The sequence below is a fragment of the Rhineura floridana genome, chromosome 11, assembly GCF_030035675.1.
Source record: "Rhineura floridana isolate rRhiFlo1 chromosome 11, rRhiFlo1.hap2, whole genome shotgun sequence".
NCBI classification, from domain to species: domain Eukaryota; kingdom Metazoa; phylum Chordata; class Lepidosauria; order Squamata; family Rhineuridae; genus Rhineura; species Rhineura floridana.
This window is the reverse complement of record NC_084490.1, coordinates 11,656,243-11,674,173: the sequence shown is the minus strand read 5'-3', so window position 1 is coordinate 11,674,173 and position 17,931 is coordinate 11,656,243. Positions and strand designations below refer to the sequence as shown.

The 17,931-nt window shown below is 45.7% G+C and overlaps 1 protein-coding gene across 1 annotated transcript; it reads left to right on the top strand.

Moving 5' to 3' along the window:
• The first annotated feature begins 15,321 nt into the window (after nt 1-15,321).
• On the top strand, nt 15,322-16,293 carry LOC133367350 (olfactory receptor 4N2-like). Its single transcript, XM_061591450.1, has one exon. The coding sequence runs from the start codon at nt 15,322-15,324 to the stop codon at nt 16,291-16,293; it is 972 nt and encodes a 323-aa protein (XP_061447434.1).
• Nucleotides 16,294-17,931: the final 1,638 nt, after the last annotated feature.

Genomic DNA, 17,931 nt, shown 5'->3' with positions numbered 1-17,931 from the left:
TTAGGGGAACTAACTAACCAACGAGGTTATGCTCAGAGTAGACCCTTTGAAAGTATTGGGCCTAACTTCGCCATGCCCATTGATTCTAATGGGTCTGCTCTGAGTAGGACAAAGATTAGATACAGCCTCTCGGAACACAGGGAGGTGGCTTATACTGAGTCAGGCCGTTGGTACGTCTAGCTCAAGGCTCTCTACAGGGACTGTCAGTGGCACTCCGGGGCTTCAGGCAAGAGTCCTTGGCAACCTTACCTGGAGAAGCCAGGGATTGAACTCGGGGCCTTCTGCAAGCAAGGCAGATGCTGTTCCACGGACGTATGAACCTTCCCCGTAAATTACTAGCTACTAGAAAGCCAATATGGCCTAGCAAGTTCTGGTGTTAAATTCACTCAGTGAATGAACTCACAAGGTGGCCTTGGATGCCGTGATGGCCAGTGGAGGCCACCTAGGGCTTATGGGGCACCGCCCCCCACCCTCAGCCAGCCCTCAGCTGCCTGCCCTCCTACTTACAAACAGGGTTGGCCCTGGCTGTCTGCTTCTCCCTCCTTGGTCTCAGCTTTGTGCCTGACAGAACTCAGCAGGAGGAAGATGGGGCCAAAACTAGATGGTTCCACCTGTCATTGGCTCTAACTCTTGCCTGTCATTGGCTTTGGCTCCACCTACTGTTGGCTTCCACCCTACCAGTCCCGATGGATACCAGCCACCATCAATAAAGCGTGCCAGGGATGACTCAAGTAAGTGAGCAAAACTATACACCGCTGCCAAAGAAAAATCCAATGGCAATCTGGGCTCATTCTTGATTCATCTCCCACCTCCATGGGGACGTTGCCGTCACTGACAAATGCAGCAGGTAACTTCTTTTAACAAGCTCCCTGTGCTCTGGGTTGGGCTTCTTTCCAGGGCTAGGGATGGAGCAGATCTATTCTCCCATTAAGGGGATTCTCATGGGGCAGAAGCTGATTTAGTATTAGGAGGTGTGGAGAGCCATGGCCAGCTGAGGGCATCTCTTTCCCCACCAAGATCCTGCATGGTAAGTCATTCCCTCCCTCTCCACTCCACTTATTCTCTCTCTCTCTCTCTCTGTGTGTGTATGTGTCCTTCATCACATCCTGTACTTCTAACCAGCCATCCCCTCTGGTATCTACTCACCATCCAGAGAACTGTGTCTTATTTGAGCCTAGGAATGTTTCAGCTATAAATATTGTCATCCATTCATTCATTCATTGGTGATCACTCGTGGCTGAGTAAGATTGTCTTCCAGGGTAAGGTGTTTTACAGTGGGTCCGTAAGTGACTGTGGAGGCCAATTCTGGATCCACACAGCCTCCCACAGTGAGGACATAGGTTTCCAGATGGAAGATGGTCACAATGAGGGTTTGCTTGACGTGCCTTCCGCTTAGCTCGTTTGTCCCTTTCGCCCTGTACTCGTGCTTCTTCAAAGTCCATAGCACCTTTGATAATGGCTGACCTCCAGTTGGGGGGCCAGGGCTATGGTCAGAAGGGCACACAATGCAGCAGCCTTGCAGAAGGAAGCTAAGCAGGTCCAGGGCTGCACATACACATGATACATTTAAAGCATATTATTTCCCCCAAAGAATCCTGAGAACTGTAGTTTGCCCCTCACAGAGCTGCAATTCCCAGCATCCTTAACAAACTGCAGCCCTTAGGATCCTGTAGGGACAGTCATTTGCTTTAACTGTGTGTCTAGATGTAGGGTGTGTATGCAGCCTGGGTCAGGTGGCCAGGAGGGGAAAAAAGAGAGGATGGGGCTCCTGGATCTTTAATAGCTTGTGGAAGAGAAAATTTCCTCTTGTAATTCCAATTTCACCTGTTGAAATTCCTTCTTCTACACAACCATTAAAGGGGCAGGAGCCCCATCCTCTCTCTCTCTTTTGACACCTGGCCACCCTAATCTTCAGATGACAGATTCTATCTATCTATAACATAAAAATATGAGAAGAACTCTGCTGGATCAGAGCAAAAGCCTAGTTCAGCATCCTGTTGTCTACGGTGGCCAGCCTGGTGCTTGTGTGAAGCCCACAATCCATCCATCCATCCATCCATCCATCAATCTACCCACCCACCCACAGGGACCAAAGCTGTAAGCAGGGGGCCCAAACAATCTTCCTAGCTGTGATAGGAAGCACAGCAAGCATCAGGTGGTTGCCTTATGTTCCAGTCAGAGCTGTTTCAAATGGCAATATTCACTGTGCTTCTCCTGTTTGCACTTGGCCTTTGCGCAGAAAATGTTCTAGGCTGGACATGGGAAGCTGCCTATTACCAAGTCAGAACATTGGTCCATCTAGCTCAGTATTGTCCACACTGACTGGCAGCAGCTCTCCAGGGTTTCATTCCCCAGCCCCACCTGGAGATGCCGGGAATTGAACCTTTGACCTTCTGCATGCAAGCCAGATGCCCTGCCACTGAGCTACGGCCCTGCCCCTTCTCTATCAGCTGCCAATTTGTTACTGGGCCAAATTCAAGATGTTACTATTTGTGTAGCACCATTGAATAAAAATTCCCCTGGCATTCCTGCCTTGTGATTTTAAGGACCTGCAGAAACTGGGAGACAGGATGGCTTTGCAGTAGTCTTCAGCTATTTTAGAAGGAGGGTGCAGAAATGTGCCATATTCTGAATGTCCTTGGGGTTTAAAATGAAGACCTCGTGCATGTTTTTATATACAGTCCTCACTAAAGCCAGAGGTCCTTTATTGCCCTCCAATAACTCAATCAGAAATCAAAGAACTTATATTGCAGTTACCCCCCAGCAAGGCTGCTGGGCAGGATGGAATCCCACCTGAGGCTCTGAAGTCAAACCTGGATTTTGGGTGGGCTCCTCTGTTTACTAACCTTTTCTCATTGACTAAGAGCTCTGGGAATAGTCCCTCTACAAGGAGCAGGGCTATTATTATTCCCATCTATAAAAAGGGCACAAGATCTGACCCTAATCATTATTGCCCCGTAATATTGGCTCTCTATCACTGGGGAAATGTATGCTTCTTATCTTGCAAACAAGTTGACAGAGTGGATCAACTAATATCATTGGTAAAAACAGACTGGCTTCAAGGAAGGTTCTTCCACACTGGATCATTGTTTGACCCTCTCCCATACTGCCGAAAAAATATACCAACTTGCTGACAGGATAATTATTTGTGGCTTTTATTGATCTCAAGACAGCATTTGACTGTTTCTCAGGAAATTCTTTGGAAGAAATTAGAAGTTCTACCTATTGAGTCTCGATTGCTGTACTTAATAAGACCATTATATCATAACGCCAAAGCTCAACTGAGTTGTGGATCTGATGGCTACCTCACTAATGCTATTCATTCTTTTAGGGGGGTTAGGCAAGATTGTGGGTTAGCTCCCTTGTTATTCAATATTTATCTTGCTGACTTACCACAGGCATTGCTCCTAATAGACTCCCACCACCCTAAGGGGTCTCAGTATAGATTCTTAGTCTCTTTTATGCAGATGATAGAGCCTTATTGTCCCAGACCAGATTGGGCCTAAAGAGATCATTGGCCAGCTTTGGAGACTACCGTAGAGTTAACCAATTAACAATTACACCAAGACTAAAGTCTTGGCTTTCTCTAAGAAATGAACCAGATTTAGATGGAAAATAGATGGGCATGTGATTGAACAGGTTGGTTCTTATAAGTACCTGGGTATCCTTTTTCATAGATCTGGTAAATGGGCAGCGCGCAGGAAGACTCCACTTACAACAGCCAAATATTGCTCAAAACCAGTTTTTTGTTTCTTGTTCACTAAGGGTGGTAGGTTTGTCCCTGCTGCAGTGGAGATTTTAAAAGGCTAAACTAATTTCACAACTCCTCTATGGAGTTGCAGTGTGGGTCACTCTATTGAAAGGGTCTAGTCTGCATTTCTGTGATCTATTCTAGGTACCCCAAAATGTGGAGCTGGCTCAGTTCTCAATCTGTAGGTGGGCCTATGCGTTCAAACAAGCTTGGCTTGGATCTGATTGCTATACAGGGAAGCTGCAGATTCATCTGACACTCATGCACCTATCTATGGAACAAAGCTGTCACAAAAGATCTCTTCACTTTGCCTTTCTACTTCAGAGCTGTGTAGGTTTAACAGCTTGCACACTAACTTTTTGGTCAAGCAGAGAATTCTGGATATTGACAGACAGAGCATGACAGCCCTGTCAAACCACTCCTGCTCCCCTATAGCCTTGGGACTAAATGTTCCCCCTCGCAAAGAATGTGCCCTTTATTTCAGCAAACTATCTGTGGCAAAGTATAGGAGAGCATTTTCTCTGGCTAGGGTTCATGCCATGCTCTCTGATGGAAGGACCCTACGATCAGAGTCTATGTCCATGTGCTTCTGGTGCTGTGGAGTCTATAGTACACATGCTTTGTTTTTAGTTTTTATAAGGGTGCGAGGGACAGGCTGCTGCATCCCATTTGGAATGATTTCCTGGTCGAGCTGATGGTGTTCATTTTACAGTATGTTTAAACTATAATAGTCACAAGGTCATTTTAAATGTTGCCAAATGTTTAATCATTGACATTAGGGCTAAAATGCTTGCTGATCAGCAGTTTTTAGAGCAACTTTTAGGGAGAGATGAGTTGAGATCTGACCATGAGCCTATAATTTATTTACTGAATGGGCATATAAATGTGTGAAAACTGCACATTTTCTATTTGATTTGCATGCAGAGTGTTTATACATCTTCCCATTAATCATCTGTTCTTGCCACACTTTTCAATGGATTTTGCCACCAGTTTCCTAACTGCAAAAGGTCTGTTTCTTTTTTTAAAAATGTGGATTTGTTGTGATTAGGGCACCAGAGTGCTTTAATCCACTTTAATTGCATAAATCTAAATTTCCCGAGAGCCAGTGTGGTGTAGTGGTTAAGGTGTTGACTATGACCTGGGACACCAGGGTTCGAATCCCCACACAGCCATAAAGGTGGGGTATTTTTCATCTACTCCATTGTCATGGACAGATCATCGCTTGCTGAGTTTTAGACTCACGACAGCCCTTTCCCTCTGCAGAGGTGGGAGACCTATTAAGTTGGTCCGCTCCCGGAGGCTTATGGATCCTGAAGCTTTCCAGAGGGCTCTGGGAGTTTTTCCGGCTGATAGCACTGGTGCTCCTGTCGAGGCCATGGTTGATCTGTGGAATACGGAGATGACCCGGGCCATTGACATGATCGCTCCCGCACGCCCCCTTCAGTGCCGAACTCATACAGCACCATGGTATACCCCGGAGCTGAGAGTGATGAAGCAAGAGAGAAGGAGGCTAGAGTGCAGGTGGAGGCGAACTCCTGACGGATGTAATCATTCCTTGGTAAGTGCTTCCACTAAGTTGTACATAAAAGCGGTTAGGGCGGCAAAAAAGTCTTATTTTGCTACCACCATTAGATCATCCCTTTGCCGCCCAGCGGACCTTTTTGGGGTGGTACAAGGGCTTCTACATTCTGGCTCTCATGATACTAAGGAAACATCGGAAGCCTGCTGCAACAAACTTGCGGAGCACTTCAAGGATAAGATTGCATGCATCCGTCGGGACTTAGACTCTGATGTTATGACAGATGAATCCATTGAAGTGTCCAGAGCGCGGTCTTGTCCTTTATTATTGGATGAATTTCAGTTGGTGCAGCTCGAGGAAGTGGACAAGGTGCTTGGAATGGTGCGGGCGACCACGTCTGCTCTGGACCCTTGCCCATCTTGGCTAGTGAAGACTAGCAGGGCTGTAACCGCTGGCTGGGCCAGGGAGGTAATAAATGCCTCCTTGAGAGAGGGAGTAGTCCCTGGTAGTCTCAAGGAGGCAATAATAAGACCTCTTTTAAAGAAACCTTCTCTGGACCCAGATGTTTTGAACAACTACAGACCGGTTGCGAATGTCCCTTTTTTGGGCAAGGTTCTGGAGCGGGTGGTTGCCGGCCAGCTCCAGGCGCTCTTGGATGAAACCGATTATCTGGATCCGTTTCAATCCGGTTTTAGGTCCGGTTTTGGCACTGAAACAGCCTTGGTCGCCCTGTATGATGACCTTTGTCGGGAGAGAGACTGGGGGAGTGTGACTCTGTTGATTCTCCTTGATCTCTCAGCGGCGTTTGATACCATCGACCATGGTATCCTTCTGGGGAGGCTCGCGGAGTTGGGAGTTGGGGGCACTGCTTGGCAGTGGCTCTGCTCCTACTTAGCGGATCGTCGCCAGAAGGTAGTGCTTGGGGAACATTGCTCGACACCCTGGACTCTCCATTGTGGAGTCCCTCAGGGGTCGGTTTTGTCCCCCATGCTTTTCAACATCTACATGCAGCCTCTGGGTGCGGTCATCAGGAGTTTTGGAGTGCGTTGCCATCAGTACGCTGATGACACGCAGCTCTACTTCTCCTTTTCACCTTCCACAGGTGAGACTGTTGATGTGCTGAACCGTTGCCTGACCGCGATAATGGACTGGATGAGAGCTAATAAACTGAAACTCAATCCAGACAAGACTGAGACACTGTTGGTGAGCTCTTTCCCTGCTCAGATGGTGGATGCTTATCCTGTTCTAGATGGGGTTACACTCCCCTTGAAGGAACAGGTTCGTAGTTTGGGGGTCCTTTTTGACCCTTCCTTGTCGCTCGAGGCTCAAGTGGCCTCGGTGGCACGGAATGCGTTTTACCACCTGCGCTTAGTAGCCCAACTACGCCCCTATCTGGACAGTGATGATCTTGCCTCGGTTGTTCACGCTCTGGTAACTTCTAGACTGGATTACTGTAACGCGCTCTACGTAGGGCTGCCCTTGAAGACTGTTTGGAAACTTCAGCTAGTGCAAAATGCGGCAGCCAGGCTGTTGACGAGGACCAATCGGTCTGCGCATATAACACCTGTCCTGGCTCGCTTGCACTGGCTACCTATTTGTTTCCGAGCTAGATTCAAGGTGCTGGTGTTGACCTATAAAGCCTTACACGGTGTGGGACCGCAATACCTTGTGGAACGCCTCTCCCGTTATGAACCTACCCGTTCACTTCGTTCAGTATCTAAGGCCCTCCTCCAGGTACCAACTCACCAGGATGCCCGGAGGACTGTTACTAGATCTAGGGCCTTTTCTGTGGTGGCCCCCGAATTATGGAACAGCTTACCGGAGGAAATACGCCTGGCGCCTACGGTTCTTTCTTTTAGGCGCTAGGTTAAGACCTGGCTATACTCCCAGGCATTTTAATGTTTAATGCTTTATGTTTATGTTTTTAGTTTAATGTGTTCCTTTGTTACTGATTTTATTCTATATTGTATTTTAATCTCGTTTTGTACACCGCCCAGAGAGCTATTAGCTATGGGCGGTCTAGAAATGAAAATAAAATAAATAAAAAATAAAATAAAATAAAGCTCACTGGGTGACCTTGGGCCAGTCACTGCCTCTCAGCCTCAGAGGAAGGCAATGGTAAAACCACCTCTGAATACCATTTACCATGAAAAACCTATTCATAGGGTCGCCCATAAGTCGGAATCGACTTGAAGGTAGCCCTTTTCCATTTCTAAAATTTCCAGTATCCCTTTCAATCCTTCCCACAAAATACTAACAGTCTGGACACGCCCTGAAGAAAGGAGGTTGGGAAATGCAAAACTCAGGATGCATATTACAAGGAGACTGGCGGGGGCAATTAACACAGTGTGCGGCAGCTGTGAAAAAGGCAAATTCCATGCTAGGGATTATTGGGAAAGGTATTGACAATAAAACTGCCGATATCATAATGCCATCGTATAAATCTATGATGCGGCTGCATTTGGAATATTGTGTACAGTTCTGGTCGCTTCATCTCAAAAAGGATATTGTAGAATTGAACAAGGTTCAGAAAAGGGCAACCAGAATGATCAAGGGGATTGAGTGACTCCCCTATGAAGAAAGGTTGCAGCATTTGGGGCTTTTTAGTTTAGAGAAAAAGGGAGAGAGACAACATGATAGAAGTGTATGAAATTATGAATGGTATGGGGAAGGCGGATACAGAAACTTTTTTCTCCTTCTCTCATGGAGCTAGAACTCATGTACATCCAACAAAGATGAATGCCAGAAAATTCAGGAGAGGCAAAAAAAAGTGCTTCTTCACACAGAGCATAGTTTAACTATGGAATTCTCTCCTGCAAGGCAGTGTTGGCCACCAGTGTGGATGGCTTTAAAAGAGGAATAGACGAATTCATGGAGGACAAACTCAGGACAGGTAGGGGGGCTGTATGCAGTCCTACAAAATATACCCATCAAAAAACCAGCAGTCTGGAGGAGGCCCCTGAACTCCTGGGAAAGAAAATAAACCATTCTTGCCAGTTCCCAGCACGTCCCCTTTGCTCCGTCCAGCGCAGTGGTGCTGCTGGGACTGGAGCTCTGAGCTGCAGCCCAGGGTTCTACAATCAGGGGGAAGGGGCGAAAGACTCAGCCAGAGACAGCAGTTAAATAAGTAGTTGCTTATGAAACAAGTAGCAGTAATTTTATTTCAGTCAAAGACCATCAAATATAAAATAGAAAGCATCAGAAATGCAGTGTGCAGAAAGCAGAAACAGACTTAAAAAAACTACAGCACTGATAACAATGTATACACACTTCAGACATAATAAAATATTAAAATAATTACATTGTCATCCCTCTCTGACAAGCAATAGTGGCTGCACAGAAACTCACCGCCTCGGTTGTGACCTGTGGGTTCTGGTCTGCCAGCAGAAAACGTCAGTAATATGCATCTGAGCCCCTGGGAATTTTTTGTAGAATCGGAGTGATAAAAATATATAGACGGTCATGACAGAAAGGGCAACACAATAATACATCTCGTCCTGTCTCTACCTCTCCCGCATCACAAGGGCACACTTGCTCGCAGTAGGAACCCTTCATGAATCTTCCTTCCAGAAGTACAGGAGGTAACACATTAAACTTAGCTAAAGTAAATGCTTTTCTATATTTTGGAATGGTCAGATTTACCAGATAGTTTGTGGGTACAAATTCCCTCTCACTATCCCTAAAATCAGGGTATGTTGCAGCCAGACTGAAGTGGTTTTGTAGTTTACTGTCCCTAATTCGTTGGGAAATGGCCACTTTAGACTTGGTATGACCTAAAGCTAAAATCGCATTGGCGAAAAAGCCCAGACTGCAGTTTCTTGTTCACTGCCTGTTTCCATTTTGATAGAAAAGCATCTGTTAACGTCAGTGGAGCCAGACCCGAAGGGAAGAATACCATATTCAGCCAGAGGTTTAACATGTGCATCCATGCACAGGACTCTATAAGGGTTTCTGACACGACTCACAAACCAATTAACAGCCATCCTTTGAAAAGCACACTTCTCTGAATTTTGAAATGCAGGTTTTCTGCTGAGCAATTTGTGCAAAAGTCCATATACTAAGGCAAAAGGGTGACATGTTCGTGGAAATAACGAAAAAAATGCATTACATTAGGGGAAATTACTTTGCAAAAATGTGTATATTGGACAAAATTAAACAGAAATTTATTTATTTATTTTATTGTATTTATATACCGCCCCATAGCCAAAGCTCTCTGGGCAGTTTACATTAACTAAAAACATTAAAAACAAATATACAAATTTAAAACACATCTTCTAAAAACAATTTAAAACACAATTTAATTTTTTTAAAACAATTTAAAAACACATGCTAAAATGCCTGGGAGAAGAGGAAAGTCTTGACCTGGCGCCGAAAAGATAACAGTGATGGTGCCAGGTGCACCTCGTAAGAGAGATCATTCCATAATTTGGGGGCCACCACTGACAAGGCCCTCCCTTGTTGCCACCCTGCATGTTTGTGCATATTTGTGCAATGTGCATATTAGGAGAAATTTGCACTAAAATGCTGATCAATTTTCAGGAGGATTTTTTCTTAAAAATCATTGTCATAATCTCAAACTGATTTGGAATTTATAACTGAGCTTGTCACTGGAAAAATGAGAAACTGAAAGAAACCAGAAATGACAGATTCACACAACCCTAACTGGGGTAGTGGCAAACAAGTCCCCTGTCGGCACCTGGGCTAGGATGGATCACCTGGGCTGACTCTGGTTCTGGTTCCTTCACACATTTTCTCTTTTTTCCAGTCCTGACTTCAGTTCTCCAGGTTTCTGTAGCAAATTATTATTATTATTATTATTATTATTATTAATCTTCATGAAAATTCTTCAGCGTAGTATGGCTTTCTCCTAACAAACACATTTTTATTAGCAGTTTTGACCAATGCACACATTTTTGCAAGCAATTTCTTTCACTAGAATGCATTTCTCTATGTTATTTTCATGAATCTACATTGCCCCCTGTCTGATTTTCTGCGTTGCTGCATATTTTTGGCAATGTTGTCAGATCTTGAAGCACTGAGTGAACAAACAACACAAAATTTTGATATTTATTTCATTTATTTATTAAAGAAAATTAAGCAACACCCAATGCCCCCATGTGGAAAAGTAATTGCCCCCTTAGACTCAAAACCGGGTTACGTCACCTTTAGCAGCAATGACTGCAACCAAACACTTCCTGTAGTTCTTGATCAGTCTCTCACAGTTCTGTGGTGGAATGTCAGCCCACTCTTCCATGCAGAACTGCTTTAACTCAGTAACATTTGTGGGTTTTCGAACATGAACTGCTCCTTTCAGGTCCTGCCACAACATCTCAATGGGGTTTAGGTCTGGACTTTGACTAGGCCATTCCAAAACTTTACATTTCTGGTTCCTCAACCATTCTGATGTAGACTTGCTTGTGTGTTTCGGATCATTGTCTTGCTGCATGACCCAGCCGCGCTTCAGCTTCAGCGTCCAGATGGATGGCCTGACATTCTCCTGTAGAATTCTCTCAAAGCAAAATTCATGGTTCCTTCAATGATGGCAAGTCGTCCAGGTTCTGATGCAGCAAAGCATCCCCAAACCATGACTCTGCCACCACCATGCTTGACTGTTGGTATGAGGTTCTTCATGTGGGATGTAGTGTTTGGTTTTCGCCAGACATAACGGGGCCCATGTTGCCCAAAAGTTCCATCTTTGACTCATTTGTCCATAGAACATTGAGGATCATTCAGGTGCTTTTTGGCAAACTAGAGGAGCATTCATGTTCTTCTTATTGAGTAGTGGTTTCCACCTTGCTACTCTGCCATGAATCCCATGTTTGCACAGTGTCTTTCTGATGGTGGAGTCATGAACACTGACCTTGGCTGAGGCAAGAGAGGACTGCAGACCCCTGAATGTTGTTATGAGGTCCTTCGTGACTTCCTGGATGATTTTACACTATGCTCTTGCAGGGATTTTGGCAGGATGGCCACTCCTGCTGTCCCAAACCTTCTCCATTTGGTCAATATGGCTCTGACTGTGGTTTGGTGGAGCCCCAGAGCCTTAGAAATGGCTTTGTAACGCTTTCCAGACTGATATGCATCAACAATTGTTTTCCAGAGGTGTTCAGGAATTTCTTTTGATAATGGCATGATGTGGCTTTGGAACCTGTGTGCTGGCAACTTCAATCTGATGGCAAGGGCCAAAGTTAGTCAGATTTATATTGGGCAGGGCTGGCCCAAAGCAGACCTGACTGTATACCAAGATATACAAACTTCTGACCCTAATAATCCCTTTCATTGGGTTAATAGGGGGCAATTACTTTTTCACACAGAGCACTGAGTGTTGCCTAACTTTCTTTAATAAATAAAATAAGTATCAAAATTTTGTGTTGTTTGTTCACTCTGCTTCCCTTTTCTCTAATGTTAGGTTTTGGTTCAAGATCTGACATTCAGTGACAAAAAAAAAAGCAACAACGCAGAAAATCAGACAGGGGGCAAATACTTTTTCACAGCACTGTATTCATTTTTATACGCATTTTCCCCTAATATAATACATTTTTTAAACATTGTTTGGTTGGAGAACTGCATTGCAAAATAGCTTCCCAAGGCCGAGCAAGCCCCAGAGCTTCTCCAGATGACTAATTTATTGAGCGTGCATCCTGATTTGCTTGCAGAAAGCTTATGTGTCAGGTCTTTACTGAGCATTCTTTCTGATTTGTTTGTGGAAAGGTTCTATGACAATGAGTGTTCATCCTGATTTGCTTGTGCAGGGTTTTTACATCATCCTGTTATTCAGTTGTTTATCCCACACTTTTCAATCCATTTCCCCATCACTTTCCTAAAGGCAAAAAAAGTGTGTGTCTCTGTGTGTTTTAAAACTGTATTTGTTGCACCAGAGTGCTTTAATCTACTTTACTTTAATTGTTCAAACCTACATTTCTGGTTTGTGAATGAACCCCTCCTGCAAAATACTGATAGTCTGGAGCTGATCCAGATCAAGCATCTGTATGAAGACCATCTCATCCCAGAAACATTTGAACATCTCTCCATTTTATTATAATTTTTGTACATGTCAAGAGGTGTAGTCCTCTGGGGTCTCAGGAGGTCTTAGACCCCTTACGTTTTTGGGAGCAAGGTCCCAGCAGTGTCTTCATGTCTCCAGCAGCCCAGAAGCCAATCATCATTAAAGTGGAGTGTGTTAGCTACTGAGAAGAGTCTTCTAGCATGCTTCCTTTACTGCTGATTGGAGTCAATCAGAGTGAAAGGTGAACCAGCCACTGGGAAAGCCCTTAACGCTCCCCCTTTTCATGCTTATGGGCTCCTAGGAATATCTGATGTTGCAGAAGAAGGTGTTAACAATGGGCTCATTCTCAACCCAGCAGCAGAAAAGGGGGAGAGAGTTTGGCTTTGACTAACTTTAAGGGACCCTGCACTTCTAAATTTGCCACTACGCTACTGTACATCTCTCATTTCACCGGTTCCCAGCACCTTCGTTCCATTTTCATTTTTTCATTTCTTAACAGCACAATCCATAATCCTGTGCATGTCTATTCAGAAGGAAGCTTTGCCGAGTTCCAGTGAGACTGTCCCAGGTATGTGCGTAGGGGAGTCTTCCAGAGGAAGGTTTGATAATGCAAACAGATCCTGGTGATATCACAAACGGTTGCTGGCAGCTAGGGATGTACGGATCTGCCCCTTGTGGTTCTTTCCGGTTCTCACGTTTCCAATCTTAAATTCAGTTCTCCACATTTCTGCAGCAATCTGTGATTTTTCAAAAGTCCTCATGGAATAAAATAAACAAACGTAAATAAATTTTTTAATCCTCATGGAAATCCTTCAGCATTTCCGTGTGAATGTCTTCTAATAAACACATTTTTGCATGCAGTTTTGACTCACGTACACATTTTTGCAAGCCATTTCTCCCGATATAGTGCACATTTGTAGGTTAATTTCCATGAATACATTCCTTTCTTAGGCACGCTTTTACCCAGTAAATGCTTTTGTGTACAACACCCCCACCCTCTGGGGCGTAGGTGCTGCTGCTTTTGCTCCATACGCAACGGCCCTCACAGCCTGGACATGGGAAACAGAGGGATTTCATTTAAAAGCAAAAGAGATATAGATGTCATTGTAGAAAAGGAATTGTTCAGAGAACCAGGGGAGGGGGGGTCGCCCCACCATCAATTAGGGTTGCCAGGCTCAGGGCCTGAGAATGATTCTGTATCTTTAAGAGAAGAGAAAATTCAGTCAAGTACAGGTTTTCTTGCAACACTGTAAGGGGAAAAACCACAAGGTGGAATTCTTCTTTCCCCCTGCACAACTACAGAAGACTTCTTGGAGGCCGGGCCTGGCAACCAAGAGGTCCTCTGTATCTTTAAAAGTTGTGCAGGGGGAAGGGAGAATTCCACCTTGTGGTTTTTCCCCTTACAGAGTTGCAAGAACACCTGCACTTGGCTGACTTTCTCTTCTCCTAAAGATACAGAATCATTCTCAGGCCCTGAGCCTGGCAACCCTACCATCAATGCCTCCCACCAATGCCACTTGACTCTCTAGTGCATTACTGGTGGTGACATTTGAGCTTCATCAGAACTGAGTTCACTACTAGTTAACAGGTACAGGGAAGAGGCTGGGTCATACCATCAAGGTAGCCAAAGTTGTCCATCTCTGCTCCTGCCCCCCCCCCGGCCAGGGACCCTGAGGAGGAGGAGATGCACCCTCAGGGTGAGATGCTCTTTCTAAGGGTTCCTTCCTCCTCTCCCTGACATTTTTGTGAGAATTGCCAGGAACAAGGATCTATTTGGCTTTTATTTTTATTTTATTTATGACATTTATACCCAACCTCTCCTGCAAGGAGCTCAAGGTGGCGTACAAACACGGTCCTTCCCTCCTCCTGATTGTATCCTCACAAAAACCCTGCGAGGTAGCTTAGGCTGCGTGTCAGTGCTGGCCCAAGGTTGCCCAGTGAGCTTCACCGCTGAGTGGGGATCTGAACCCTGGTCTCCCAGGTCCCTGCCAGACACTCTAACCACTACACACTTCTTGTTTTAACGTTGGGATTTTCTGGTCTTACATTTTTGTAAGTTGCCTTTTTTGTAGCATGAATTTTGTTTGTGGGTTTGAACCTTTGCCAGCCAACTTTGGGGGCCTTTTTGGCCAAAAGGCATCATAGAAACAAACTCGTAACAAGAACGGTATGATTGGCTGTTTCAATTATTCTCTCCCCCACCCCAAAAAACCTTCCTTCCCTTTCTTTCCCTGTCGCAATTTTGTAATTTTTTTCTTTCTCTGAAAATATGTTTTTCTGAAGTTTGACACATTCAAGATGTAAAGGTGCAGGACTGAGAACAGTGCATGTTCCTCCCCCGCATCCCCAAGTTTCAGTGCCATATATAAATCAACCATCTCATTGCCTCTTCTTATTGTTTTTGTTAAAAAAAATAAATCTTGCCCTTATTTCAAGGCTCTCAGAGCAATGCGCATGGCACAGTTCAGCCAACCCTGTGAGAAAGGCTACTAGCCACAGTGGCCAGGTTTCACCTTCCCTGTCAGAGACAGTATGCTCCTGAATGCCAGTTGCTGGGATTCTCAAGTGAGGAAGCCAGGAAGCTGCCCTAGACTGAGCCAGACCACTAGTCCGCCTAGCTCAGTCATGTCTACACTGACTGGCAGCGGCTCTCCAGGATTTTCAAACAGCCCTACCTGGAGGTGCTGGGGATTGAACCTGGGACCTTCTTGCATGCAAAGCAGATGCTCTGTCACTGAGCTGCGGCCTCCAGGTCTTGCTTTTGGGCTTCCCATGGGCATCTGGTGGGCCACTGAGACAGCTGGATGCTGGATTAGATGGGCCTTTCATCTCATCTGTGTGTGTGTGTGTGTGTGTGTGTGTGTGTGTGAGAGAGAGAGAGAGAGAGAGAGAGAGAGAGAGAGAGAGACTGGCCCAAGTCCTCTTAATGCATTCCATGACTAAGCAGGACTTTGAACCAGGATCTCCCTCACCAAGCTCCGTGCCCTGATCGTTCCACTGCACTGGCGTTATCTTGCCTTTGCTGCCTGCCTTGCAGGGGCTGGGATGGAGCAAGGAAACAGGACAACGGTCACAGAGTTCATCTTCCTGGGTCTCTCTTCTTCTCGGGAGGTCCAGCTTGCCCTCTTCTTCCTCTTCCTGATCCTCTACATCTCTGTCTTGCTGGGAAACCTTCTCCTCATCGTCGCCATCCAGAGTGACCCGCGTCTGAATTGCCCCATGTACTTTTTCTTAGCTAAGCTAGCTTTCCTGGACATTTGCTATTGCTCCGTCACCTCCCCGAAGGCGCTGAAGGACTTCTTCTCCAGCTTCAAGGCCATCTCCTATGGCGGCTGCATGGCCCAAGTGTTCCTCATCCACTTCCTGGGTGCCGCCGAGCTTCTGCTCCTGGTCGGCATGGCTTTCGACCGGTACATGGCCGTCTGCCGGCCTCTGCACTACGCCAGCCTTGTGAACCCAAAGCTCTGCTGGATGGTGGTGGTGGCCGCGTGGACAGGAGGGTTGGTCCACGCTGTCACCTTAATGAGCTTCGTCACAGAGCTCCAGTTCTGCGGCCTTAACAACACCCTGGACAGCTTCTACTGCGACATCCCCCAAGTTGCCAAGTTGGCCTGCGCCAGCGTTTCCTCAACAGAGATCATTGCCTTTGCCAGCAACGAGGGGGTCATTCTCCCGTGCTTCTTAATGCTCATTGCCTCTTACTGCTTCCTCTTACTCAAGCTCCGAAGCTACCCCCCAAAGGCAAGGAGTAATGTTACCTCCACATGCATCACCCACGTCATTGTCATTGTGTTCATGTTCAGCCCGGCCATCTACATTTATTGGTACCCGTTCCGCAATGTCGCTGTGGACAAATCGGTGACTGTGTTCCACACCATGATCTTCCCTCTCACCAACCCTGTCATCTACACCCTGAGGAACAAGGAAGTGGCCTCCTCCATGAAGAGGATGATCCACAGGTACTTCCTCTTACAGGTGGGAACCCAGGAATCTTACACTTGGGACAAGTTTCCTTAAGGGATCACCTGACCTCATATGTGCTGATTCGATTCACTTCGATCTGCGGGACTTGCACTTCTGCGAGAGCCATGCGATGTCCGTCCCACATGTGTAAGGAATTGTTCCTTTAGTGTGGCAGCACCTGTACTCCCTGCTCTGTTCCTGTATCCCTTTAGATGCCTGATGAAGACGTTTTTGATTTGGTGGGGCTATTCCAGACACATGATTTGGGTTAAGGTGTTGGACTACGACCTGGGAGACCAGGGTTCGAATCCCCACCCAGCCATGAAGCTCACTGGGTGACCTTGGGCCAGTCACTGCCTCTCAGCCTCAGAGGAAGGCAATGGTAAACCCCCTCTGAATACCACTTACCATGAAAACCCCATTCATAGGGTCGCCATAAGTCGGGATCGACTTGAAGGCAGTCCATTTGCATTTTTTCCACTCCAGACACATGATTTGGTTACACCTGGTCTTAAATATGCTTTAGATGCTTTATTGTTTTCACACATTTTTAATGGTTAAATATGGTTTTAGAAGTGTTTGCTGCCCTGGGCTCCTTTGAGAAGGATATAAATGTAATAAATACATAAATACTGAGTTAAGACCACTGGTCCATTTAGCTCAGTATTGTCTGCACTGACTGGCAGAGGCTCTCCAGGGTTTCTGATAGGTGATAGTCTTAGTCCTACCTGGAGATGCTGGGGATGGAAGCACAGACCTTCTGCATGCAAAGCAGATGCTCTGCCACTGAGCAATGGCTCTTCCTTTGAGCAACGAGAGAAATGGGGATGTACATTACACTCTAAAGAACCATGCAGCTGGCTTTGGGTCCCCAAGCAGACTTTGGGCTTGTTTCTTGAACGGTGGCCCTCCGTGCCACATAGCCACTCCCTTGTAAAACTATGCATAGTTCAAGATATGGAGTCATCTAGTATTTAAAGAAATCTGATGTCTGATGTTGTAGCAGGAGGACAGCTTGGTAGCAGGGCCACTCCACTGGCTCCATTTTGGCTCCTTCCTCTAGCAGGTGTCACCTGATAGCAGCCTCCCATCAAGTGGAGAGGAGAGATGGAAAGCAGGGCCCCTCCATGGCCTCTGTTCAGAAGCCAGCTCCATTTGGCTCCTCCTCGTCCTAGCCTATTATTCTAAGAACTGGTGTCTGAGTTTGCTTGCTTTCCTCTTCCCTCCTCATCCATTTTCCCTTTTCTGTTGTGTCTCTCAGATTGTAGGCCCATTGCAGGGCAGAGAATATTTTTATTGGTGTTACAAAAAGGCAGCAACAGAAAGTGGCTAGCAAGTAAAACCAGGGGAATATGAGGAAGGAAACCAAAATGCTAGAAAAATAAGAGTTTATTTGTAATCCAAGCCCTGGTTACAAAAAGACACTCTGGCAGCTTCATTTGCTGAAGGGCAGGGTAAAAAAAATGCTTCAAATAAAACAATAATATAGTTCTTTGGATCCCAGCCATATTTCACTGCGGGGTTATCTCTTAGCTGTTCCCATAACCCCATCATTTTATGGTAGAATGACACCTTACAGGGAAAACACAAGGTTTGTAACCCCGTTTTTCTCATAAAGCTGCAACATTTAGATGATTCACCAATTAGGTTCATAGATTTAGACTGCAATTCTTTGAACACTTCCCTGTGAGT